This window comes from Cariama cristata, unplaced genomic scaffold (assembly GCF_000690535.1).
Source record: "Cariama cristata isolate BGI_N322 unplaced genomic scaffold, ASM69053v1 scaffold7769, whole genome shotgun sequence".
Classification (NCBI taxonomy): Eukaryota; Metazoa; Chordata; class Aves; order Cariamiformes; family Cariamidae; genus Cariama; species Cariama cristata.
Window position 1 is genome coordinate 68,938 of NW_009635178.1, and position 27,540 is coordinate 96,477.

The window sequence follows — 27,540 nt, forward strand, 5'->3', positions numbered from 1 at the left end:
CACTGTGCTGATACAAGCCAAGATGCTACTGGCCTTCTTGGTTGCCTGGGCACACTGCTGGCTCATATTCAGCCAGCTGTCGACCAACATCCCCAGGTCCTTTTCCACCGGGCAGCTTTCCAGCCACTCATCCCCAAGCCTGTAGCGTTGCCTGGGGTTGTTGTGACCCAAGTGCAGGACTCGGCACTGAGCCTTGTTGAACCTCATACAATTGGCCTTGGCCCATCGATCCGGCCTGTCCAGATCCCTCTGTAGAGCCTTCCTTACCCCAAGCAGATCAACACTCCCACCCAACTTGGTGTTGTCTGCAGACTGACTGAGAGTGCACTCAATCCCCTAGTCCAGATCACTGATAAAGATATTAAACAGAACTGGCCCCAGAACTGAGCCCTGGGGAACACCACTGGTGACTGGCTGCCAACTGGATTTAACTCCATTCACCACCGCTCTTTGGGCCCGGCCAGCCAGTCAGTTTTTTACCCAGTAAAGAGTACGTCCGTCCACGCCATGAGCAGCCAGTTTCTTCAGGAGAATGCTGTAGGAAACAGTGTCAAAGGCTTTACTAAAGTCTAGGCAGACAACATCCACAGCCTTTCCTTCATCCACTAAGCAAGTTACCTTGTCATAGGAGGAGGTCAGGTCAGTCAAGCAGGATCTGCCTTTCATAAACCCGTGCCGACTGGGCCTGATCACCTGGTTGTCCTGTATGTGCCACGTGATGGCACTCAGTGGCACATGATGGCACATGATCTGCTCCATAACCTTCCCCGGCACCTAGGTCAGACTGACAGGTCTGTAGCTCCCTGGATCCTATAATTTCTTAAAACCATGTTATTAAAGTCTGATAATACCTGAAAGGAATGCCAATCTTTAAATTGAATCTTTTTTTGCCGTGTAGAATTCCTGTTGCAGAGTCAGCCTATTCATACCAAAAAGAGAGAACAAAGTTTAGTCCTCAGAAGTCTGTATTCATTTTGGACAGGTAGACAACCAAGAACCAAAGAGAAGGAAAAATTAGACACAGACCAGTATTAAACACATCTGATTAAAAGTAGGGCACAAATATTTTAAGAAAATAGTTCAAGACAAAAAAGCTGCTTCAAGTACAGTTTTGGACTCCAAACCAGCAAGATGTGCTGTTCTGAGACCCTCTGAGGCTACTGCTGCTAGTTTTACATATAATGTAGGAGGCACTTGACAATGCAAAAATGATCGTAGATACAAAACTTTTAGATGGTGTCACTTTCTATGTTTTAAATTTTGGCCTAGACACTAAATGGGAATTGAGTGGCTCCATGGAGATAAAAGGGCAGGCCAACAGCTTCCTGCATTTTTATAGCTCTAGGAAGACCTTTCAAAGAAAGGGACACAAAAAAGTGGTCAGGTTGGGCTGAGAAGAAAGCAACATCATGCCTTTGCAGGGCTGGAGTATGGTTCATCTACTGGGCATAACATACAGCACTGGAAATATCTTTTCCCTTGAGGAATCCATCTCCAGTGCAAGTGTTCAAAAGGTTCAGTTTATTCCTGAGATTACAAAACCTGGTTCTGGCCAGAGAAGCTTATCAGCATTTTTATACCATAGAAAAGCAAAAAGCATTTACTTTAATTACATATTGACAAGTGGAAGAAGAAGTGTTTCTGAGTAAAATACTTCTCTGTTTTTCTCACTTTAAGAAGCAATAAACTATAGCACTGAAAAGCTGAATATTAGTGACTAGGATGTATTGAAATGACAATATTCTGTCTTGGCAATGTTAGTGGAACAGAACGAGCTATTTTTAGTTCGCATATGTTTTGGAAGTGTTGACATCAGAGAGTCTTGAAGTGGAGCTGCATTATTTCACCTCTTTAATTAGTAACCCACAGGTGACATTTACGTTTGGAGACTGATGATATTTTTGTGGAAAGTCACATAAAAGCCCAGTATTTATGGTGCCCATAAAATCATTGAACTTCATCTTGCTGCATAATGGCAATAGTTAGAAGCCTAATTACACTCTAAAACCTGCCTGGAGACTGGGCTACAGTCACTGAACATGTTCAATAGACCGTTATGCTGGTGAATTGTAGTCTGATTCTTGACATTGGCTGAAGTGATAAATTTTTCCTTCTAGGTCCTAACAGGAGTTGGTTTCAGTAAGATTTCAAAATAGTCTGAGAATGGAATGAACTGGGCCCCCTTTAATCAGCTGTCATTTTAATATTTTAATATTTTTTTCCTTTACCCAAAAGCAAGAAATAAAAAAAGTTCTAGAAGTGTGATAAAAGATTGGATTAAAAATACATCTTGCTCTTCTTTTTCTGCTTCTGGCAAGTCTCAATTTAACATTCTCCCTCAGAACTCATGAAATGAATGCAAGTGTTGTCCTTGACCTTTGTGGGCAAGAGACTAAAAGGGAGAATTTGAATTTGCACTTTTTTATAGTTTGGTGAAGTTTATAACTTCTCTTTTTAATCTACCCGGCCTATCTCCTCAACTCTTACAGATGAACTCTTGCATAAGTAATTTTTCTACTTAATTTCCTGATTAATCAAACCTTGTCTTATTCTTTGACATTAGATCTTTCTTTGAATTATATAGGGGAAAGCACGTATGCAAATTGTATGAGCATTTTCCCCTGTTATTTTATATAAATGTTATACCTCAGTCTCTTCCCTCTAAGTGATTTATTTAATAAATTGTTATCCTAATCAAGCTCTTGACTACTACTTTTTTAATTCCATTATATTTTCTCTTTCTTCATTCTTCAGTTACCCCATTGAGATTTAAACTAGAACTATTTGTACATTTGAAAGTACCAGTAATGAAGGCTAAGCATCTTGACTATGGTTACACTATTCTTCCAGGCTTGTTGTCCATACAACAGTGAATCTGTTCTTGAGGCTGGCCAAGAGGTGTCCCTCAAAGCTGAAGGAGATATATCTGTGGCATCATTCCTACTGATTTTGGATCAGTACTTAAAGGTTCCTTCACTTAAGGAAGCAGTCCCAGAGTTTAATAAGCGGTATTTTTACTAGCTTTTTCCCCCCCCTTCCTTCTTTCTTCCCCTTTCCTAAATTTTATCCACCTGTGGCTTTAGGTACCTTTTTCAGGTTTTGGAGTCCAATAAAAAGGTTAATCAAAACATTCTGTTTATGAGGCATCATGAAGTCTCATCCAACCATAATGATTCTATGATTGTGTCTCCTTTTAACAGTAACAGGGTCTATAATAATTTACTGCATAGAACTCCTTCTAGACAGTGACATTTACTTTTCTGTCTCATCATGAATGGAACAGTTAATGTGTAATATCCTTGGCCACATTGGTTACCTAAAAGTATTCACCAAGTAGCTTCTGTGGATTATTTTTACTTTGCTTTAGGAATTTGTTAGTTGAGATTCAAACAACATCACTGTTAGTGGGACATGCAGTCCTCATGGTTGTTACTCACGGAATGAAAGAGGATATTACTTAGTAAAAGGTGGTTATATCTAAAATAGTATCTGCAAATTCAAAACACATTATTTTGCAAGTATTGTCCAATATTTGTTTGCAATTTTGTGTTTCCTTGATGACGCCAGCCAATAATTTATCTTTCTGGAATATTTAATAGAAAGCAAACACAAAAAGGACACAAACAGAGAAAGGCCTATTTAACTTTGAATTCAAGTCAATATTTGGTGTTTTGAGTATTCTGCAAGCACTTTAGCAGGTAACTAGATGTTTTGACAGAATTCTTATTCTCTTTTGCTGGACTTGGCTGATTTTTTTAGTTCCCAGAGCTTTTTTGGTTTTGCACAAGTTATTATTCCCCTGGTCTTGCACTTTAGTGTTCTCTGAAAAGAATACCTAGCATTAGATGAGCAAACAATTATACCGTTCCAAAATAAGCTTATTTAGTGAGAAAATAAGATCCAGTATTGAGCTGGAAAATAAGATCCAGTATTGAGCTGCCACATATATCCCAGAGATATTCAGTAGTGAAGAATTTTTGGATTTGTTGTGATGTATTTATTTGGGGATTCACATTTGTATCCACAAACATAATACTTCCAGCTAGTTCTGGACTCTGCTAAGAATAGTGCTTCAGCCTAGCAAAGCCCCTTGTTGAACTGGAAGCTGTAATGCAGCTAAAGGCTGGCTGTGTAGGCTCTTCTTCAAACACACATTGTGCCATAAACTATTATTTTTAAATCCAAACCAGCTGTATTATGATGACTCAAGGATTCCAAATGCAGCTGCATACAGAGGTTTCTGTCACCACTGGGATCTTCTTGTACAACAGTAAATACAAGCATAGCCCTGTTTCCATAGTTTACAATTAAAAGGACATGAAAAAAGATTGAGTGTGGAGGCAGGGATATAAAACATGATTAATTCAATAGGGAATCATAAGTAATTTACACTATACTAAAGTTATTACTTGTTTATTTCAGAGGCATAAAGTAAATTGCGACCGTTCAAATGGCATTATAGAAATGGTGATGGACCGATTTACAATTGACAATGAAGGTACCTACACAGTACAGATTCAAGATGGAAAGGCCAAGAACCAGTCTTCATTAGTTCTCATTGGAGATGGTACGTTCACTGAAACATTGAAACTTTGATGAAGAAATGAACTTCAATTATTCTTTAAATAATTTTGTGACTAACTCATATTTCATTCACTTCTTCTAAAATTTAGCATTCAAGGCAGTATTGGCTGAGTCTGAACTCCAGCGAAAGGAATTTCTCAGGAAGCAAGGTAAGACAGGGTAGACTGGTGACTTTAGGCCAGTTTGCAGCTAATGATGCATCCCTGGTAAATACTATGTCGTTCCAACTTCCATTGGTTTCGTTAGAAGATGAGTATATTGCACAGTTTGAGGAGATGCTGAACCCTTGATGGATCTTATTTTCCAACATTGTCATATGATACATGCAAGTTGTGACAGAACTTTCACTAAGTAGAGAAATAAAGTGGGAATCTTTGCAAGAGGTTGTCTTTGCTCAATATTCATGAGAAGTCTGCCTACTGTAGGCTCTGATCCAGCAAAACATTTCAGCATGTTTAGTTTCAAGCATACAAATTGTCCCTTCAATAGAATTGACCGAAGAGTAGACAGCATAGTTTCAGACAAGGAAGATTAAAGACCTGATCCTGTAGTTTCTGTCCAGGCAAAATTCCAGAAACTAAATGTATATTTGTTGCATAGTTGCTATACAGCTACAGACTTTGTTATATACTTTTATCGATATTGTTTATAGCTGAAACTAAGAATTAGTATTGGATACTTAATTCAGAATTCTATCATTGTGAAATCCTTAAAAAAATAAATTTGAGCTCTAGTTTGTAATTTTCATTTGGCAAGCACATGGCTTTTTATTCTAAATAGCTTAGGTAAGGTTCTTTACATAAGCAATGTAACTCTATTATTTTCTATTTTTTTGAGGGGGGGATTTTTTTTAAAATAGATTTAGGAAAGAACTTATACCACTTACAGCATAAACTCACAAGATCTTTCAGTTCTCAATGATTTAAGTGAAAGTCTGGGACTTTGCTACCTCCCAGGTCTGGATAGTGCAATCAAAGGCCCTGATCCTGCAACTCTAAAACATACAAATTTACTGACATGAGTAACCGCAATAACTTTAAAAAGGCTATATATGTTAGTAAATTTACTTAAGGATATATATATTTGCAGAATTGGAACATCAGTGGGAAAAAGGAGTATTTCCTGTTCTGCTTGTAATTTTTACTACATTTTTTAACTTTATATAATTTGCACAAATAATGTCTGGCATGGGATTTTTGCTTTGAACATTTAATGGTTGTTCGGACACATTTATTTATTCTCCAGTTCCCTTTGCATTAAATACATTGTTTGTACTGTTGTTTGTAGCTACTCTGTTTCTTTCCTATATTTAGTTGGCAATTGGGCATAAACATATTTAGTAAACTAATTTGTCTCATTGTTTTACATTTTGGAATACTACATGACTTATCATACAAACAGAGATAAGCCTCAGATTTCTAAGCTGTGCTGTAGACACTTGTGTCAATACAATAAAAACTTACTGCAGGATTTTCCTTCTAGTGTATGGGTAGTTCAGGGGTTTCCACTCATCATTCTGGTGTAAGGATGTTATAATATAATTGTCATCCTTTTTCTTTCTCTCACTGGATCTCTCTAATACTCTTCATTCTACAACATATGCTTTAAGACAATTTTGTTTTTTAGGTCCTCACTTCTCAGAGTTTTTGTATTGGGAAGTTACAGATGAATGTGAAGTTTTACTTGTTTGTAAGGTGAGGAAATATACTTGAAATAATTTGTTAGAACGTGTATATTAAAAATCGAGGTAGGAAAACGTGAGGAAAGATTTTGATATTTTTAAAATTAAAGGTTTCATATGAAAGCTTTTTCTTATTATTTAGAAATATTTAAAATAAAAATTTATGAGTTACTACTCTTCAGTAGTAGTATTCATTAAAATAAAAAAATTTACAGGACATTTCTAAATGTGTTAGGTGCTCTAATTCTTTATAATAATTGTGAACCATAAAAATCATTTAAACAAAATATTCATCCCTTAATGATCTTCCTTCCTTCCTCAAAAAATAGCCACAAAAAGCCAGAGCTCACACTAAAAAAATCGCTTTTTTCTGAATTGGAGGTTCCCCTACCAAAGTATCTGTTATTTAATAAACTCTAACCAAACATTCAACAAAGACTTCTAGAATTAAATTTATAAAACACGATTTTTATTTTGTTTGGCTATTGACTTTTGAATCTTAACTAATGCTAAAGTGCATGGAATTCAGAGTAATTTCAGCTGTTAACATCTTTATATGCCATTCTAAACTGATACATTTTCATTTTTGTTGCTCTTCTAAAGTGACTAATTAGAGGTCTGAATAACTAAGTTAATTGAATTCAACAGGCATCAAACTCTTCTTCATTGCCTTTTCCTGTAATATGGATTCTTTTCTATTATTTTTCTCCACTTCTTTTGAATAAGTTTTTGGCTTTTAATTAGACTAACTTGAATAATTCATCATGAGCAATTTACATGCACATTGGTGGGATTTTTTTCCTTCTTTTTTTCTGCTCACTAATTAGGACACCTTTAACCTCATCTTATTCCCAGCAGAACTGACCTGGGTGGTGAAGCTGCCGTTCTGTGTGCCCCCATTTTAGGGCTCAACACTCATTAGCTAACATGGTACCTTTGCCGGTACTGAGCTACATAGCTGGAGTACTTTATAATCTTGACATGCATTTGCCTCAGGCATGAACCCTGCTTATCCTTTCATTCACATGGGGAATTAAATGTTGCTGAACCAGTTATACTAGTGTTAATTTTCTACAAATTAATCTGAAATTATCCTTCTTTTCATTGACTGTTGAGCCTGTTTATACCACTGAAACTCTGAAAGGCCGAGTATCTGATTATATGCTTTTCACCAGTGTGCTTTTTGTTCATAAGGTCAGAACATTTTATGTAAATGAAATCTAGGATGTGGGCTGTTTGCACACTCATCATTTTAACTATGCCATTGACCTTATAATGTTTGTTACTGTTAGTATGTGACTGGCCATTAGGTTCACATGGTACTGTTTTTTATGCCTCTTTAACTGATATTTGTACATAGCAAGAGTTTGAATGATAAAGCCTGGATTTGTCCTACAAACTTCAGTTAGACATTCAAGTTAGAAGTGTGGCTGCCCTGGGCTATTTCTTTGGTAATAAAAACCTCCAAGGAACAATCTCTGTCTCCCCAGGCCATACCACAGCACTTGGCCCAGGTCTCTTCTAGGCTCTGTTCAGCACTCCTGTGCAAAAATAATTGTCATGGGTGTTTTTACCTCTTGAAAGAGCCTGAGATAATGTGAAGAAAGTACCTGTAAGAAAGGGCTTTTTGCCTTGACTTACTCAAAGGCCATAGCATGAAATAGGGGAGTTAGGAAACCAGGACAACTGGAAGCTTGTCTAGGGCAGAGGACTGACTGTATGATCCAGGTCTGTAACAGTAATAATGAAAAAATATGGATGATGTTATAAAAGAGTATATAAAAAATAGGACACATTATGTCACCTACCACTTATTTTCTATGTGATTGGGCCTGATTAACTTTTGATTGACTAGGTATTTAATTCTGAAATAGCTGGGGTTGATGACCTGGTTCCCCTTGTAGCCCCTTCATGCCAGTGCGACAAGTTTGTTCATCTGAATGATAATCTGATGGTGTTTGCTTTTTATTGTCTGTTTATTTTTCTTCATATGCCAGCATCTACTATAATTTTTCTTCAAGTACTTCTAAATTTCAGAACATTTAGAAGCTGCCTGCCCTTGTATAACTTTGACACTTATTTGTACTGTGTCTGTTAAAAGCAAGATTTTTGGTGTGTGGCTAAACAGCGAAAAAGGTAACTTTTTCATAGTAAATGTCAACATGAAACAACTTCAGCACTGCAAATTGCATGTGTCTGAAATTCAGTGTATTTATTGTCAGATTGAGTGCTAATAGTCTTTGATGAGAAATTGTTGAAAAACATTAAAGGCTTGTTCCTCCAGGCTTTGTTCAAATAAAATTACCGCTCATGTCATATGACTACAGGAATAGCCACTTTGTAGTTACTGGTAAATGTAAAATGCTGCTCACTTTTCTCAAGCAAGGCATTGCTTTGGGCCAGGTTGTGATCTCAAATACTCTGTCAGAGATCCATAGCAACCACACTGGTTATTAAGCAGCAATATATGTGATTATTTGAGCAGGTTTTATAGACATGTCCAGGAATGAGTATAGGAGGCCCTCCTATTTGTCTAGTCACCTCTATAGAGAGCTTTCTTAGAGCTATTCATTTATGGAATGACTTTTCTAATGCGAAAGGGTTAGAAATTGGTGCATGATTTTTTCCTCCAAGCAAGCCACTTGAAAACTATTGCAGATTGGTATTAACTTCTGGGCTGCCCTCTATCCGTTTGTTCAGTTCTTTTTTAAGAAGGCTTTTTAAAGCAACTGCCTGAGGAGCAAGATATGTCCTACCAGCTCTGTCCTTCTACCAAAGCCACTCTGACCAGGAATTCAGGCTACGCACAGAAATACCATTGTATTTTTGTGACTTTTAGAAGGGTATGGGGACAGTGATGTCACAAACACCAGTGTGTTTCTGAAAGGGAGAAAAATAAAATATGTTGCCAGAGTTTCTAAAAAGAGCTGGGCTTTTAGCTTCTTTGAATTCACAGTTTGAGGTCATTCATCCAGCGATATTTTGAGTGTCACCAGTACACAATTTATATTTCAAAATTATAGCAGTACTTAAGGTACAGCTGTAGACTATTTATGCATTGCTTAGATGAGCTGCTGCTACTACAGCAAAATTCTGGCTTTCAAGCAGCTTCTCTGCATTTGCACTACATTGTTAAGCCCCTTTGTGTCAGGAGAGACTGCAATTTGTAGGATTCCTCTGGTCTTTGTAGTTCCCATAGGACACAATGTGGTAGAAAAAAAGAATTTCTGGTGCAGCTCGCAATTTTGAAGTCTCAAATGCTTTCAGAATAGTAATTTCAGTTGCTTTCTGCAGTTTAGCCCTGAAAGACATTGCTTAGGTAGCTAGGATAAATCTGCAAACTGGAGGAAGACTCTCTAAGGTAAGGCCTAAGTTCGGTGTTACAGCTCTCTGGAGACACATGGCAAACACAAAAAGATAAAGGAGAGTTCAGCAGCTCTAATTTCAAAGGCACGTCTCACATCTATCTCTTAGACAAACTACAACCACATAGCAAGGGTGCAAAACCCTTTAAAGGAAGAGATTGACAAGATTGCCTTTAAGGATTTGACAGGGTTCTGAAGCTGTAAGCTGTATAGTTCTGACCCATTCTGTGCTGCAAATAAATACTGTAGGACTAAGATTTGCTTAGTAGAACTTGGTTGAAATTGTTTTTTATTTAGCTATATTTGACATGTGTTATAAAAAAGTTGGATTCTTATGTTGAAAGAAATGTGTGACTACCTACAGTGCGATATCTGTCTTCAGGATAAGCCAGGCTTATGTGCTTTTTCTGTTGTACAGGTTGCGAACACAAAGAAGGAGACTGTTTTCAAGTGGTATAAGGACGGTTCTGGGATTGGCATTGATGAGATGCCTGATCTGCAGAAGGGAGAATGTCACCTCGTTATTCCCAGGGTACAGTATCACCTACTGATTAGAAATGACAGCTTCTGCTTGACACACTATAGATTTGCCAGGCAGAGCACTAAACCAGCTATCATGATTTCTGTGAACAGTTCTAAGAAAAAGCATATTTGCTACACTTCAATTAGCTGGTGAGTAACTAATGCTAGTAAAAGAATATCTATTTTTATTATCAGCTCAGGCAGTTTATGCTTAAGTTGCTTCAGCATCCTTAGATGAACTCTATCTTGTTCTTTCTTGATGCTCCTTAATTTTTCAATTTGTTCAAGCACCTCATTTCTGACAGTGTTTCTGTTTTATTGCCTAAAATGAATAGGTTTGAGGTATATGGCTTCTTAAAATTTACCTTTATGCAAGCAGGACAACCTAACTTGTGTCTAAAGCTTTAGTTTGCACAGTTGCTGCCTTTGTCAAGTGCCAAAACCTCCCTGGATCAAGTTTTTCTGCTTTCAGCATAATGTGCATTCCATTTAATTGGTTTATTTATTTTATTTATTGGTTTAATGTTCTTCTAATTTGCTTCCTTCATTTCATTTGCAAGAGGATACTGACTTTCCAGTGACTTCATTTTTCTCGAGTAGACTTTTTTGGGGGAGGGTGGTTTCTGCTTGTCTTGAATTGCTCTTGCTACTTGTCATTCAATTATATGATGCTTCTACTGTGATTTACTTGCCTACGGACTTGTATAAGTCCAAAACTCAATATAAATGACCTCCAATCTCTATATAATTATTTGTATCTTTTCCTTCGGGTCTTAAAATAAATTAAAATAAAATCACCCAAACCAAAAACCCCTACTGCCTTTAACACAGTATCACTGTGTTATATTTTAGAATACAAGCTCTCCAAGGGTAATGAATTCATTATTTACTTAGTGTAGATATAATTTGACTACAGTTGCTTCTTGAATGAAAGCTACTGAGTTGATATTTGGACGGTTAAAGGATATAGATCTGTTGTTATGTTTTACATAGATTGATTCAAAAAAGTAATCAATTTAGTTGAAGAAAAATCACATTTCTAAAGTTTGTGTGGGTTGAAGTTACCCTCTGTTACATCTTACTACACCACTTGTAATTCCTACTGACTGGGATCAATCCTGTTTTTCTTTTTGGAACAAAAGAAAAAACATGGTTTTTCAAGGCAGTTGAACTGAAATCAGAATATGTTTTAGGCTTAAGAACTAACTACAGCTCCATAAAAAAGCATGCACAAGTCATTCATAGTTTCCATCTCATCTCATCTCTGGTAAGATTATTTAACCAGAATGCAGTAGAATGTATGTTGTTTGATTTTGAATACCATGCAGGGGTTGAGCTAATGTTGAACTATTATCAAGTTTGTCAGTAAACATTTTGTGTTTTCGTTGTAGCTGTCTCGCAAAGATGAAGGAGTTTATAAGGCGACACTATCAGATGACAGAGGTCATGATGTATCTACTCTTGGGTTATCAGGAAAAGGTAACATTCAGTTTACTGTATTGAAATAATGATCTCCACATGTTCTCAAGAAGCGTCAAAGATCTATTCTTGCAAATGGCAAGTTAGGAAATATTTTTGGGGTCCTTTGCATTTCAGTTCTCTTCTTATGTTATAGAGACCTGAACTGCAGATCACCAGCTTAGGAGGGGTGACACTGGGTATTGTAATGATTAATCTCTAGCACTCTGACAGGCCAGAAATTAAGTAAGTTTCTAATCAGACAGGCAACCCTTTTATGTGAGATCTTTTGTAGAGCGCTCTCTCTCTCAAATTTGTTAAGCTTTAATGTCTACAAAAACCCCTAAAGCACCAAAATGCTGAATATGTTGATGTGGGACTGTCAGCAGGCACTGAGAGTTATTTTGATTGTAAAATTATAAAGCTCTTTTGTGGGTTAATGGCAGTAGGTAGCTCAGCCCCACCCAGCCACTCGCACACTCCCCCTCAGTGGGATAGGGGAGAGAATTGAAAAGGTAAAAGTGAGAACACTCATGGGTGAGATAAAGACAGTTTAATAAGTAAAGCAAAAAGCCGTGCACACAGGCAAAGCAAAACAATGAATTAATTCCCCACTTCCCATGGGCAGGCAGGTCTCCAGCCATCTCCAGGAAAGCAGGGCTCCATCACGCATAATGGTGACTTGGGAAGACAAACGCCATCACTGTGAACGTCCCCCCTTTTGTCTTTCTTCCCCCAGCTGTATACGCTGAGCATGACGTCATATGATGTATGATATCATTGGGGTCAGCTGTCCTGGCTGTGTCCCCTCCCAACTCCTTGTGCCCCCCAACCCACTCGCAGGTGGGGTGAGAGGCAGAAAAGGCCTTGACTCTGGGTAAGCCCTGCTCAGCAGTAAGGAAAACATCCCTGGTTTATCAACACTGTTTTAGTCACAAATCCAAAACACGGCACCATACCAACTGCTATGAAGAAAATTAACTCTATCCCAGCCAAAACCAGTACAATCTCCGCCCCCCATGCTCAGGTCCCACGCAATCCAATTCCTCATCAACCACCTTCTCCCTTCTCTTCCCAACCTTTGATATATGCACAGATATCATTCCTTCAAGTAAGGGGTATCCTGACCACTGGAATAAACAAAAGGTACAGTAGTTCTCCATCTTATTGTCAGGGGTCCTTCGAATTTCAAGAGATTATACTTCAGGGATGGCAAGACTGTGCTGTGCTGGAAATGTATAGTGAAATGCCTATTTAGAGAATTCACAGTGTCTAATTCTGTGGGTCCAGGAGGCTTTGAAAATGTCAGCCAGCAAAACCACAAGAACTGCGGGGTTAAACCAAGAAGTGGGTCTCCTAAATGGTAGAGTTAGCCTTGAAACGGAAAGATACAGAGAAATTTAGCATGATTGGGGCCCCGCAAGACTGTATGGAACAGGTTAGTTCAAACTCAGTGTGCATTGGCATTCAAATGAAGGTCAAATAAATCCAAATAAGGTTAAGAGAATCTAGTCTAAAATGCACTGATGATAGGCATTTAAATAAGGTTTCATATGTTATCAGATATCATAGTAAGCTACTGTAATTCTATGTATATTTGAATTTGTTTAGCAAAGACTGATCTGTTACCAACATAAATGATTTTTACTCAGCTTTGGTAGAGAGAGCTTCCCTGGGCTTCTTTGCTTAGGTCCCAGCAGCTAGGCCAAAGCAAACCTGGATTCATCCCACCTGTATGTAGACATTTGACCCAAATAATGAATATTTTTTGCCAGGTCCTAATAGAAGGAGAATGACATGTTCAAAAATTAACTCAGTTTACCAAAGATCTTAACATTTTTTTTCAGCAGGTTGTGGAAGTACCTGAAATAAGAGGAAAAGATGAATATCAGACTGAGTTCGTAAGCTGTGGTTTAACTCAGAAGGCTGTATCATCACTTGATAGTCTCTCAGGCATTTTTCCTCTGCATAAATTCTGCCCACTATTCTCTCAGAAAAAACACCTCATTTAGACAGTATAGGTAATATAACCCTGCTTTCTCACACATCAGTATTGTAAGGTATATACAGTGTGTAATTCATGTCTTCATGTTAACATGCCAGTAGAGGCATATTGGAGTTTGCAGAGGGTTACGGAATTGAATCACAATTTATTTTAGCAGAGACAAAAAATGTGCAGATACAGATGAATACAGACCAAATATACAAGTAGTATTTTCTGTACTTCATGCATTTCACTGTCTTCCCTATTCACAAAAATTCTTCAGCCTTGAATATGCATTCTTCAATCTTGAATATGCATTCTTCAGATATTGGTGCTTCTTTCTTTCTCTCTCTTTCCATTTTACAAAGTGACACTGAATAGGATTCTTCTGCTATGAAAGAGTCCCCTGCTCTTCTGCCCTTGTCTCCAGGGTTCTCCCCTTCTGCAAACCCATCAGCTCTGTGATATTTCTAAAGCTTGATATGATACCTGCTTTCTTTCACTTACTGTTGAAGAGGTTTACATTTGTCAAATGCCATCCTACAGGGAGCGGGTGAAAATTGTTTTCACCCAGAATGCCATAATTTCTCTTTCCCCTGCACTCTCCTTTGAATGTGAACTATCCAGTTTTAATGACCTTTTATTGTTTCTGGCCTGAGGGATACAAAGACAGAGATTTGACAGCAGACAGTTGACTCCAGACACAGAGGAGATGCTGAGTGACGCAGCACAGGATTCATATGCTGTACACAGAGAGCCTCCAATTTGTCCATACACCTCTTGCAATTTTAGTGGTTGTCTTTGCCTAAGGATGCGAAGATTTCCCATATTGCTTTAATTAAACTGAACATAAGAAAGCTACATTCCGATTGAATTTTGATGATACATTTTCTTTTTTCTTCTTCCTTTTTTTTCCTCTTCAGTGTATGATGATATAATTCTGGCATTGAGTGGAGTCAGTGGTAAGTAAATTCTGTCTTGGATTTTCATGTAGGTGTTTTATGTTAAAGTTATCTGAGCCTGAGGCAGACAATTTTTATTGTAAGTGGTAAATCTCTGAGACTTGTGATCCTTATATTATTATGGACATGTTATTAAGCTTCTGAATAGGCAGTTGGCCTTGCTAATTGACACTACTAAAAGGGAAAAAAGTATTATTCGGCCTTGCTTGTTTGGTTTAGATACTTGTGACAATGTTGTCGCAATAATTTTCGTCCAACTTCCCATCAGTAAGTGAACCTTGATACAGAGAGAAAGAGATTCTGATCCTGCTCCCAGAGGTAGTTATAGTTGAGAATCATGGCCCAGATCTTGAATTATTTTTAGTCCTGACAGTACAAATAGTCCATAGGATAGTAGTACATAGAATTATAGAACGGTTTGGCTGGAAGGGATCTTAAAGATCGTCTAGTTCCAACCCCCTTGCCATGAGCATTCAATTGCTCCCTGTTCATTCCCCTATCCTGTTTGATCTGCATATATTCTATTTTATGTAGGTAAGACAGCCTCTCCACTGAAGATCCTTTGCACTGAAGAAGGAATAAGGCTTCAGTGTTTCCTGAAGTATTACAATGAAGAAATGAAAGTCATCTGGTCTCACAGGTAGATGAGAATATTTTTTCAATTTTGTTTGAGAAAAAATGCCATCTTTATGATTTACTATTTACTATTCTGTGGCTTTCATTTAGTAACTGGACCACATTAACAAATTTCTCTTTCCAGCACTTCATATTCTCTTTTCACAGAAATAGTACATACAGTAAAAAAAATATTAATAGACTTGTCCAACACCTGCCAGGAGTGCTGTAACAGCCAGGAAAAAAGAATCTACAGTATTCCAGCCTCTTATTCAACACAAGACTGTTTGTCTTCTACTATATTATCTGATTTGTTCAAAGACTGCAAAATGTCTGAGTACAGTTTTCTATTCAGGGCTGCCTTTTTCTTTAAATGGATGAAATCCCCCCCAGTACTATGTGAATACCAAGGTTTTGCTCTCACAGTTTAATAAAAGCCTGTATTAAGAATTTTTTTTTTTTTCCCCAAAATGATACAGTCTTAAGTAACACAAACTATTTTAATTCTGTTCCTCTTCTTTGAAAAGATATTCCCTGGGGCATAAAATACTTTGAGAATACCCCTCAGAGCTGAGAATATGATCTGAAATGAGCTTTAAAGTTCACAATAGTTTTCCACCCTCATGTTACATTAATCTTTGACTTTTGAGGCACTCTATTCATCTGTGTATTTACAGTTAAATGTGTGTTCAAATGCTTGCTATATCAGGCCCTCATTTGTTTGAAATCGCAGGTAAGGTTTGGAAAGATTTTAAAGCTCAAGTGGTTTCAACTTTCACATTTCTTGATGACCTACAAAGATGACACACAGTGAGCTGGTCTGACTTGGACAGGAAGAGGCTGCCTTATCAGCATGCTGTCCTACTTTTGCAATGCTGTCCAGCCTTTGATTTCTATGAAGACAGGAACACAAGAGAAGTGTCAGTGATCATCAGGTTCAGGGAGCTCAAGAACACTTCTGCAAGGGTGTGCAGCTGTATGCATAACTCAAGCTTTGTATTCAGTGAGTTCTGTACCTTCTTTCAGTAAATGTGATACTAATATGATGGAAAGGAAAAGAAAAATATTTTTTGCCTCTGCCTTTTACTATATCTGCTTGAGTTTAAAAGTGACTCAGTCCATTCCACCACCCAATCCATAGAAATATAAAACTAGAGAATGCTACATGGCTAATATGGAAATATCACCTCCTTCCTCCTCCTAATATTTCGGATTTTGTGTTTTACACATTGATTGTCTTGAAGGTCATTGAAAACAGATTTTGAACAAATAAATTTTCAATTCTTCCATGAATACAATGATTATAAGCTGGAGTTGTTAAAGATAAAACAAAGACTAAAACAAACAAACAAACAAACTAGCCAACCTCCCCCAGCCTCCCCTGCTTTTAAAAATTGGGTTCTAACAAATTTTTTCTTGGAAAAAAATGAAGGCTAGACAATCCATGGTTTTTTACCATTGTCTGCACATCATGAAACATACCATGTCAATTTCTAGCTAGCTTTGAATTATCCACTATACCGCACAGCAGGGAACATAATACAAGTCCTAAAGCCAGCATGCATCATCCACTTATGGCACAGTGGGGAATATTATATGTTGTATTTTCTAATATACAGTAGTTTCTACCCAGGTATCTAATTTGATACGCTGAACTCAATGTAGTCATCTTACAGAAAGGGAAATAGTAAAAATTCCTTTTCCCCATCAAAGTAACTCTCTAGCTATGAAGCCAAATCACCCCTGTCTGGGCAAATGAAATAACTCATCAAAGAGAAGCTGATACTGGCTCCATCTCTTAAAAGTTCCAGCTAAAGAAGTTTGGGGAGGAAGGATGAAAAGAAATATTTCTTTAGTCAATGAGTGAAAGAGGAAACTTCTCTTCAAATCACTGAAAGTGGTGTGGTTTTCATGCTCTTGTTAAATAGCTTCTTCTGTTTCCATTCTTCATGACAGATTACGGACCTGAAGAACCCCTGATCTGAATCAGTAGGGCATTTGTTATGTTCTTAGCTTAGGAAGTGATGATAAGTCAATATAATGCCACTGTTTTTTAAAGACCTGTTTATTAATAATCTGCAGTTAGGAAATTTACTTCTTGTCTTGTTCCTAAAAAAAAACCCAAAGATGTATTTTGACTTGATGCAAGAACAACAAATTCTATGCAAATCTTTTATTGTTTTCTTAATTGATTTTTGAAGTTAATGAAAGGTAAAGATTTTTTTCCTCATCAGAAAAGGCTATTTGCATCTAGTTTACTATGTATCAGAAACAGTTTCTGATATATTCTATGTTAGCGTGTATGAAGTGTACAGAACTCTCAAGTCACGCACCATTTTCACATACAGACATGTATGTGCGTATACATATAAACACATATGATTGAGTATGCAGAGAGAAGGAGAATGAGAAGAGGGTGAACAAATTAATCTTTGGAATGAAAACTCAAGCTAATGGTTCCAGCGTGTTTCATACCCCTATTAGGAAGAAAAGAATCTTGTGGGAAATTGCTCCCATTAGTTGCAATTTTTCTGTAGTTTAGGAATAGTATGTTATCTTTTGTAACTTTGTATAGATGATCTCCTGTGGAGAATATACGTGAAGAGAATGTTCAAACTCATTTCTATCCATTTGTTCCAGGGAATCTAAGATTTCTTCTGGTGAAAAGATGAAGATTGGAGGTGCAGAGGATGTCGCCTGGCTGCAGATAATTGAACCCACGGAAAAGGATAAGGGAAACTACACCTTTGAAATCTTTGGTGACAAGGGATCCTACAAACGCACACTTGATCTGTCTGGGCAAGGTATAATTCTAAGACCATACTTATATGGTAACTTTTCATGGATTAAACAGAATTTACTGGCAATAATCAGAGGAATGACAGTAAAAACAGAAAGCCTTTGGTCAGAACCAGCTGTGGTCTAGTTGCATAACTGTTATGATTTTTTTAGACTTGTATCAGTTTTCACCACCAGTGGCATTGGGTTTCAGGGGGCTGATTTCTCATTTTGTTGCTGTGTAACCCTGTATGGGTTTTAAAAGAGTTTTGACATGGGTATGTGTTTAAATGCTTATGCTGAGCCCCAAGTGCAGGCTATGTTCATGGACGATAACTCTCTCAATTCCTTTGTTACAGCTTTTGATGATGCATATACAGAATTCCAGCGACTCAAGTAAGTGCTACATCTTTTGCATTTTAATGCTATAACAACGTCTTTACTTACAGAAAAAATATTTTATTAATAATTTCATTAATAACATTATATGTTTCTCTTTCTCTCTTCCTCAACAATTTTAGGGCAGCTGCTTTTGCTGAGAAGAGTAAGTTTATTTTCCATTTTATCAAAGGTGTTCTACAATATAGTCTAGTGTTCTCTTTTATGCAGCCGTCATGATAATAGCTCTCTGAGTTCTGTGGCTGCAGAAATCCCCTGTTAGCACATAATACTGCAATAAAAATAGTAATTTGTGGATTTATTTGTTTTTAACTCCAGTGGAAACCCACAAAAAGTTTTACACATTTTGCAGACCTCCACTGTATCTTCTCGTGTCTGCAGAGGTTTTGTGAGGTGTGAGCTTCCAGGTGTCATACAAGAAGGTGTTGACTCTGAAAGCTGCTGCTGATACTGAGTATTGGGATGTACCCATTAAGTAAAAAATTACCTCCTGATGCGTGTTGAGCAGTGCTTGCTGAGACACAGTGGGGAAAGGCTGTAGAAATTCTCGTACTTTGGTATCCATTCCCCCAGTAATGACAAGATGCTTCTGCTCACAAAAAGAGTGGCAGAACAAATTTTCCTTAGATCTTAGATACCATCAAGGTGCTAAAGGCATCCTCCTTGCTTTGCTCTGTGCCCAAAGCACACACTGTCAAGCTCAGCAGTAGCTTCAAGGTTGTTATGTATATAAGTTTAGAATGCTACAGCACAATCTCTGCTAAAAATTCTGAGGGGACCATAAAATACATTAAAAAGAAATAACAAAAAATGTTACAAAATTTGTATTCTTTTACATTTAATTAATCAGGGACTACCGTTCTTTTGAAGAGAAGTCCAAAGAAAAGCTATATGGCACTGGGTTACAAAATCATTAAGAAATGAGTAATCTTGGGGTCTGAACTTCACATGGTCCACATATTTTTCTTTAACTCCTAGATCGTGGTAAAGTCATTGGTGGTTTGCCTGACGTCGTTACTATAATGGATGGCAAGGTAAGGACAGTTTTTGTCAACGAGTCATGCTGACTGGTGAGAGGTTTGCTTTCATGGCAAAAGGGGAGGGAATGCAGATGGTTTCACAGAAACTGAAAGCAGAAGGAGGATAATTTAAACCACCTAATGCTAGTCATTTAATTGAGACACATGCATATTCTGAGTGAGCACAGGTACCTTAAGCTGACTATACAGTCAGAGGAGGCACAGCCTGATTCAGATCTTAGGCATGCAAGGTCAGTCTGAAGAGGAGCTGGTCTTGTGCTGACTATGTAGAGGCTCTGAGTTAACTGCATACTCAAATCTGGGCTGGCTTTCAGCTCTGTGTACTGAGCAGAACAGTTCAAGGGGAGAGTCCACTCCTGCCCTGTAGAAGAAACCAAAGAGGCAGGAGAGAGCAGCTGCTCTCTGAGAGCCAGTATAACAGAAACAAAAACTAGGTCCCATTCTCCAGCATGCCAGACACAGACTGTTATGGCTGGGAAGAGTCAAGAACCTGCCTGGACCAAGGAGTAAACTCTCCCCTCTTCCTATGTATTGGCAGATAGCCCCATTACATTATATAACCATGGGAGACTGAAGGCCAGTGAATATATATATTTTCTGACATCAGTAACAAATAAACGCCCAGATACAAAGTCAAAATTGATAAATCTTCACAAAGTCCCTTCCTAGGTCAGCTTGACTGGTGGAGATGAAATGTCATGATTCTGACTGACTGGTGTCCCTCACTGGGGGTTTTGTCATGATGGAGTGGGATCTCATGCAACATCAGCCCAGACTCTCTGGAGACTAAGACAGAAGGAGAAGACTATTCATCTGAGCTGCTGTTAGTCCTTACAGGGGTGAGGAAGTACTAGAACTTGGTCTTTCCATCCTGGGCATGAGTTCCAGACTCCAGACACCCAAGCCTTCAGTCCAGGAAAGACAAACTCCTTTCATACTTCCCAGAGAGTCAACAAGGTCTTGTATCTTTCTCCTGAAGCAAATCTTCTTCTATTGGGTGCCCTGTCCTTCCCTATGGGGAGAAACTAAGTCTTCAGTCTGGGAAGAAAAATTACTTGAAAGAGGACAGGGTAAAAAACAAATCTGTAGTGTTGTGCACAGTGCAGAGGAAGTACTTGGAAATGATTATCCAGCACTTATGACAACACAAGAACTAGGGAATGCCCAATTACATGGTCATTACAAGCTTTAAAGAATGAAAAGGAAGTATTTCTTCAAGTGGTTCATAATAAATTTGTGCCTTAGGACCTTAGGCAAAAATAGATTTGCCTCCAAAAAAGAAAATAGGCAATATCATGAAAGGAAGTCCAGCAGGGGCCATTAAATGCAATGTTCTCAATAAAACTTGTGCTTATAACCAGTTTAAAAACCACCAAATTGTGGAAAGTAGGAAAGTACACTGGGAACAGGATCATGCTATTTATCCTTTGTATTTTTGTATACTTTCTTAAGCAGTTGCTTTTGACCTCTAAAAGAGCTAGATGGACCTTCATTGCGACTTACTATAGCAGATCAGCACATGAGCCAATGTGACTCTTACCATCTGCTGGCTATCAAGAACATGTTGACCAGACTGTTTATGTCTCTTGTGTGAAGTGCATCTTCAGAGACTACAGCTGTGTTGCTCTGTGTGGAAACTGTCTTTCTTGTCACTGGAGTAAGAGGTTGCACCCAACTCTTCCAACTTACTGTGTACTTGACTATTTTCTGGATATCCAGGAGCAATCTCTTTAGAAAGATGGGGGGAACATGTGGTCCTTATAGTGGATGCTGAAAACTGGACCAATAACTCTGAACCAGAGAGGATTTTCCTCTTGGCACATTCCTTCCTTTGTCTCTAATGGGTGTTCACATGAGGTGCCTTCTTATTCTGATAGACAGAGGCACCTCACAGCAAGAAAGTTAGTCTTTTGGGGGGTTAGGTGTAAGGCACTCTACAACCAACATCTTAAAACGGTCTAACTGTAAGGAGATAGCTCATTGAATTCACCCCTGACTGCATGCATAGACTAGCTGCTGTTTCCTCACACAATCATGCCCTAAAAACTACAACCTTAAATTAAGGAAATGCTACATAGTGCGTTTCCAGAAATAAAAGGCTTCAAAGGAGACCTAATCGTGTGAGGATTAAATAACTGAATGTGTGAAGAGAAAATCTCTGACTCCTGAAATCAGGCAAAACAAAATGGATGCCAAGGAAATGAAACTTTAAAATCACCTCTAAATTAAATATGAACAGGTACCATGCAAGAGTTCTGTAAGTACAAGTGAGAAGTAACTATACAAAAAAAAAAAAAGCAGAGAGTTTTCCTCATGCAACAGAATGGTGTAACTAAACAAATATATGGACACACAGAGTTTTACCAATGCCTCGTAAGAGAGTATAAATGATTTTAGGTCACATCTATAATTTAATAAATTAGAACAGGCCCAAATGATCTAAAATGACTGTGGAATATATCTGTTCTCTGGTAAGTTCTTAATATTAACTTATTAAGACTTGATTAATTATTATGAATTAATTATTAATTGTTCTTAAATGAGGTCACTTTTGAGGGCAATAGTCATGAAATGTTGCCTGAGTTACAAGAAGGACAGTAAAATTTAAACTCATGCTATGAGACATAAGTTTGATTTCCCAAAATTTTATTTTTGTGTTTGCATCATTACTCCTTCAAACATTTTACAGCAAGGCTAGTTCCTATAGGCTATTAGTTAACTTAATATTCTACATAATATCACTTCTTTAAGAGTACTCATACACTTAGGTTGTCACTAGGTTGTACCCAGAGCCTGTAAATCTTCCTTCAATGTTCTCCTCTGACTTTGGGGGCATGTAGTATGCAAAACTTCTTCTATTTGTAAGCATATGGCACTTTTGATCACTTAAAATTTCTTCCTGTTTATTTTTTTTCTCTGAGTTATATCACACCTCTTCAGTCATCGTCATTTAAGAAAAATATTGCACAAAAACATGCACATGTGCACAAAGATGGACTTTCTCTGCTCCCTCTGGGTCAGGATTTGGCGAAACCTGAAGGGGAGTATGAAGAGGAGGGAATATAAGAAACATTCTGGTAGAAATGATCGGTTTTGGATGGTTCATTGGGTTTTTTCTTTCTTTCTTTTTCTTCCCTAACACAGTGCACAAGTGAAATTCGTAAGGTGACTTTTAATTATCTAGGGCAGAATTTTGGGCAGAATGAGTTTCAAGCAAAGGTGGACAAAGTAGGCAGTAATCAATGCAACTTCTCAAATGATTCTTTCATTTATTCTGTCATCACTGTACCTAAATACATAAAGTTTACATACATATACATGTGGAGGTCAAAATGGGATTCAGCAGTAACTGTATAAAAATTTGGAAGAATGACTGTGAAAATTTTATGGGCTTCTTCAGTCTCAGTTCAGTCCTTGGAAAATACCTGAACTGCCAGGATGGCCTGCTAAGTTGTTTCAGCTGTTCTCTGAATATGCTATACATGCGTGTAACACTTTTACAACATTTATGTATTATTTATTCTTCATGAAATATTTCCATTTTACTAGTCAGCAGCACCTGGAATCAATGTCCAATGATTCATATGATTCATGTTATGTAGTCTATTTTTAAGTGATATTTTTTTTTTTTTTTTATTACCTCAAGCAATAACCTCAGGAGGCCTTGGTCAGAAAAGATTTGCTCAGTTCTCCTCCCTGCTGTGTACAGGGAAACTTCAAGGATGTTTTTAAACCTATCATTGCCTGAAACTCGTGTCAGACTAATGGGTTGTCAGGAGTTTCCTGCAGGCAGGACTGCAATGACAGTCCAACTTACCATCTTCAGACACTGTTACCCTGAGGCTATTACTGCATCATAGTCACTGGTAAGATGGTGGAAAGATTGAATCAAAGAAAAAAAAAATATTAGGAACTCTACTTTTCAGTCCTCAAGCACATGATACCTGTCTGTCTTTAATTAAGTAAGAATAAGAAGTGCCTGAAAGCAATACTGAGAATATTCTGGTTAAATAAATCTGACTGATCCTCAAAATTACTTCTTTTTTCCTTCCTCAGACGCTGAATCTGACCTGTACTGTATTTGGAAATCCTGACCCCGAAGTGGTTTGGTTCAAGAATGACAAGAGCTTTGAACTTAATGAGCACTATGTGTTTTCACTGGAACAAGGGAAATATGCCAGTTTAACAATCAAGGGAGTGACCTCAGAAGACTCAGGCAAATACAGCATCCATGTCAAGAACAAGTATGGTGGGGAAACAGTGGATGTCACTGTAAGTGTGTACAGACATGGTGAAAAAATGCCTGAAATTAAGCCTGGCCAGCTTGCTAAACCCAGGCCAATACCACCATCAGAAGAAGTCCTCAAACCTGAGGGCAAGGCAAGATCCAATAAGTAAAGCTTGACACTACGTTTGACAAACAAAACAGAATACATGAGCAGTAGTTGAGGTATTCCCACACATAACTAAATGGTAATGTCCAAAGGGAAACTGAAATTTGAGGAGTTTGCTTTAGGGCGGGAGCTGTGCTGTGGTGCTGTACACATCTGCAGCAATCTCATTTTGCACACATGTACTAGAGTGGGACTTGCAAATAGAAAAAAGCCAAATGCCTGCCAGAGGTTCCCATATGCAGTGACAAGGTGCAGAAACCTGCAGTAAATCTCCATCTCTACCCTCCCCAACCCTCTGCAGAAAAACCCCCAACAACTGTCCCATCAGTAAAGGCAGTGAACTGCAGTTAGATACATGCTCAGAGATAGTTCCTACTTTGTTCCACACAGTCCCTTTGGCTTTGAAGCCTCTGATCCTGTAAGTCTAGTGCATAGTCTCTATTTAGTAGTGATACTGTTGTTTTATAGTGTGACTTTATCTTTAGTAGACTTTTACAAATGTTCCCTGTTTTCTCATTGAAGGATAGGACACATGGTTGTATTTTGTTTTTCTTGCTTTGTGCTAATAAAAATTTAAAAGTCACCTTTACTACTCACTGCTCCAAATCATACCTAACTAGTTCTGTTTACTCTCTTTCATTGTTTAATTATTGCTTATTGCACAATTTCACAGCTGGTAGCATGCAGACTGCCAACTTTCAATAAAGAATGCAAATTATGGTTAATCACTGTCACTGGGTGGCACTTGCGACATTAATTTTACTCTTTACAATACAGGTCAAGATGCAAGCTTAAACTGGTACCAAAAGACACGTATACAATTCAGTCACTTAAGATAATTATGTCTTTAATTCTCTTCTATCTAAAATGAACAACAGAACTCTTCCATGGGTAGAGTGATGTTCTGCTGGGCAAAGGTTTCAATATATACTTGTCATAAAATGTTCAAATAGAATGGGTTTCAGTGAGATTACCCACATATCTGTCATACAATACATGATTGAGTGTTTGCAGCGATGGCTTTTTCAGATCAGGTTCCCTGTTCAATAAAAGTCCATTTATCTACCTAGATGAACCTTTGTAATTTGCTAAGCAGCTTCCAGAAAAGACTTCTTCTAATGGTAAGAAACACCGGTGGTACAAACATCCAAGATGCAGCCTCCTGTCTTGTAACTTGTCCCAGTCTCCAGGATAAATGTGAAGAAAAGGGAGCATTGTGGGAGACAGGATGAGGGATGGCCTGGAGAAACGGCATTCTGCAAAATCGTCACTGGAAAAAAATGGATGAAATTGTTTGGCACAAGTGTTCGGACTGTAACTTGTTTTGGGGTCATGGCTGAAAGCTAGGGCTGAATCTCTGACAGCCTCTGAGCTTAAGTGTGGAAAATATGGAAATAATTGTTATGGATTTTTTTTTCCCCAGCAGATAAACTGAAAAAACAGGAAAAAATAATTTCAGAGTAAATTTAATCTCAGGGCTTTTTTCAATTTTTTTTTTTTTTCTCATCTAAGTAACATAAACCTTCCATTGTTTTGTCTCACAAACAAATATTTCACTTAATTCAAAAAATGTTTTACTTTTGAGACAGTTGAAAAGCAGAGGAAATGAGAAGCCAATTTACAAGCTATCAGATACAGCATGCTCGAGAACTCGTCTGGGAGACAGGAGAGCAGCATTCTCCTTTCTCCTCTTCGTCCGTGGGGATTTGAACCACCAAGGGTAGTGCACTAATCCTCAGTCTTCCCTGTGTTTGGAAGTGCTGCTTCTGTTTATCCTTTTTTATTCCGTCTGACTAGGTAAGCAGATTGAAAAAGAGACTAGACCTAGGCACCCTACCTCTCACGTGAGCATGTTAATTGTTAGATTTGCGAGGTTTTCTCCCTTTCTTGTACTTTATCTTAGTTTTCAGTATTGAAGGAAGGATTGAGGGTGTGGTACTGTAGACTAAGAACCTCATGGTTTGAACAGGTAAAGATGAAGATGAGGATGGATTCATTGTAGGCACAAATTCTTCAAGTAAAAAAGACTGCAAGCCTCCTTTGCAACTCTGATATCTGTGAGCAGTCATGATAAAAAAAACACAGGTCAACTCTGGAAAGGAAATAGTCTTTAATCACACTTTATTAAAAGATGCTCTGATTTTAAATAAACAGCTTTGTGAAAGATTTGTATACTTAGAGCCAACAAATAGTGAGTTTATCTTTAAGTACAGTATATACAAACAGGGCTTACATTGAACTGTGATGTAAAATGCTTCTTTTGGGTGAAAAATTCTCGTGGCTTTGGAACCACATTCTGTGTCTGGTCATTGAATGAAAGTGTCTGATAAGGTTAGAGACTCAAGAACATGATATTGGCATGAGATAATTTAATTAGGAAATTTCAGGACACAAAGCAAAGCAAGGATTTATCCTCCTAATATCTATCAAAAAATATTTTTTATATGAATCTGTCATCACAAGAAATTCAGCAAATGTCTCAATAAAACAACTCAAATTTTCTTATTTTCTATTCTAATTTCCTCTTAAAAGCCTTTAAGGTTTTCACAAAATCTTACTATGGCAGGCTCACAAAACATCAGAGCCCGCCTCCGTAGCATAAAATGTAAGTATCAGCAAGAATTTAATATTATTCTTATCTCCTTCTACAGTACACAGGTTAATTTTAGCTGACATTATCAAATTATTGCATGTTATGGCAGCTTTTCAGAGGTATCCTTGGGCACAGGAGACAAGGTTAGTCTCATCTTGGTTGTACCTTTAGCTGGCCTTCTTAGTTAAGTGAGCTTCACTTATTTCCTTCCAGGCAAACAGGAATAATTTATTATGACAGTTAATCCTCTGCTGAAGTACCGAAATTATCATTCACAGGAACATTGTATTCAAAAGGCTAAGGACTTCCTATAAACTGTTTCACATTTTTCAGGGTTCAGTGTACCTTTGATTCTTTCGTACACATTTAAAAATCTTGTTATCACTGCTAGGAAATGAATTGGGTCAACTCTTTTTAAAAGGGACTATCTTTTCAGAGTGAACGTGCATCTAGTTGCCCGGAGGGGCAATACAATTGGATGGATATTAGAGGGACAGATAGGATGCTCTGGTAATCAAGTCAGATGGAATACATGATGAGGCGTATTAGCATTTGCACACACCCTTCACAGACTTGGTGTCAGCATTAGCTTAATTAATAAACATTTCGAAGGGGGAAGAGAAGAAAGTAAGATTTTCTGAAGGAGGTCTGATGCCAAATGAGCCTATGCGCACTAAGGTCAAGGGAGATTGACTCATTTATACTGGATGTGAATTTACTCTGTTATTTTTGCAAACCCAGGGGCCCATTATAGTGAATTAACTATATCTGTTACCTTTAAGAAGAAATATTTCTATTAGAATGATTTTCTGTCACACGGGTGAGTTTTATGTTGTCCGAGTTTCATGTTGCGCTTTTCTAGGCAGTGCTGGTGTGACATGGAGCATCGCCGACTTGTCACGAGAGGTAGCTAAGATGTCAGCCAGTTGTGCTGATGGGCCAAAGTCCTGGCTGTGTCTGTCATGTTGGCATTCTGCTACAAGGCTGGCAAGGCTGCCTTTTCTCCAAGCACCTGCTTCCTTTGAATCAGCTTTGCTAGGTTACTGTTTATTTTCTTGAAAACAAGTTCTATGAAAATTCCTCCTAAGGCCAAATTTACAGGTGCTTTTTATGAGGAAAAGATTTGTGGGTTTTTTTTTTTTTTTTATGACAGTATTTGCCTCTA

At 37.8% G+C, this 27,540-nt stretch overlaps 1 protein-coding gene across 1 annotated transcript in view; it reads left to right on the plus strand.

Moving 5' to 3' along the window:
- The window catches only part of MYOM2 (myomesin 2), an 80,545-nt gene extending 56,030 nt beyond the window's left edge, over positions 1 to 24,515 (plus strand). Inside the window, exons 26-37 of the mRNA XM_009707422.1 lie at positions 4,423 to 4,567; positions 4,674 to 4,733; positions 6,211 to 6,278; positions 10,049 to 10,162; positions 11,544 to 11,631; positions 14,518 to 14,556; positions 15,091 to 15,196; positions 17,812 to 17,975; positions 18,309 to 18,345; positions 18,471 to 18,493; positions 19,327 to 19,382; positions 23,445 to 24,515. Coding sequence (XP_009705724.1) covers positions 4,423 to 4,567; positions 4,674 to 4,733; positions 6,211 to 6,278; positions 10,049 to 10,162; positions 11,544 to 11,631; positions 14,518 to 14,556; positions 15,091 to 15,196; positions 17,812 to 17,975; positions 18,309 to 18,345; positions 18,471 to 18,493; positions 19,327 to 19,382; positions 23,445 to 23,786 — 1,242 coding nt within the window. The 3' untranslated portion in view covers positions 23,787 to 24,515. The remainder of the gene's footprint in view (positions 1 to 4,422; positions 4,568 to 4,673; positions 4,734 to 6,210; positions 6,279 to 10,048; positions 10,163 to 11,543; positions 11,632 to 14,517; positions 14,557 to 15,090; positions 15,197 to 17,811; positions 17,976 to 18,308; positions 18,346 to 18,470; positions 18,494 to 19,326; positions 19,383 to 23,444) is intronic.
- Positions 24,516 to 27,540: the final 3,025 nt, after the last annotated feature.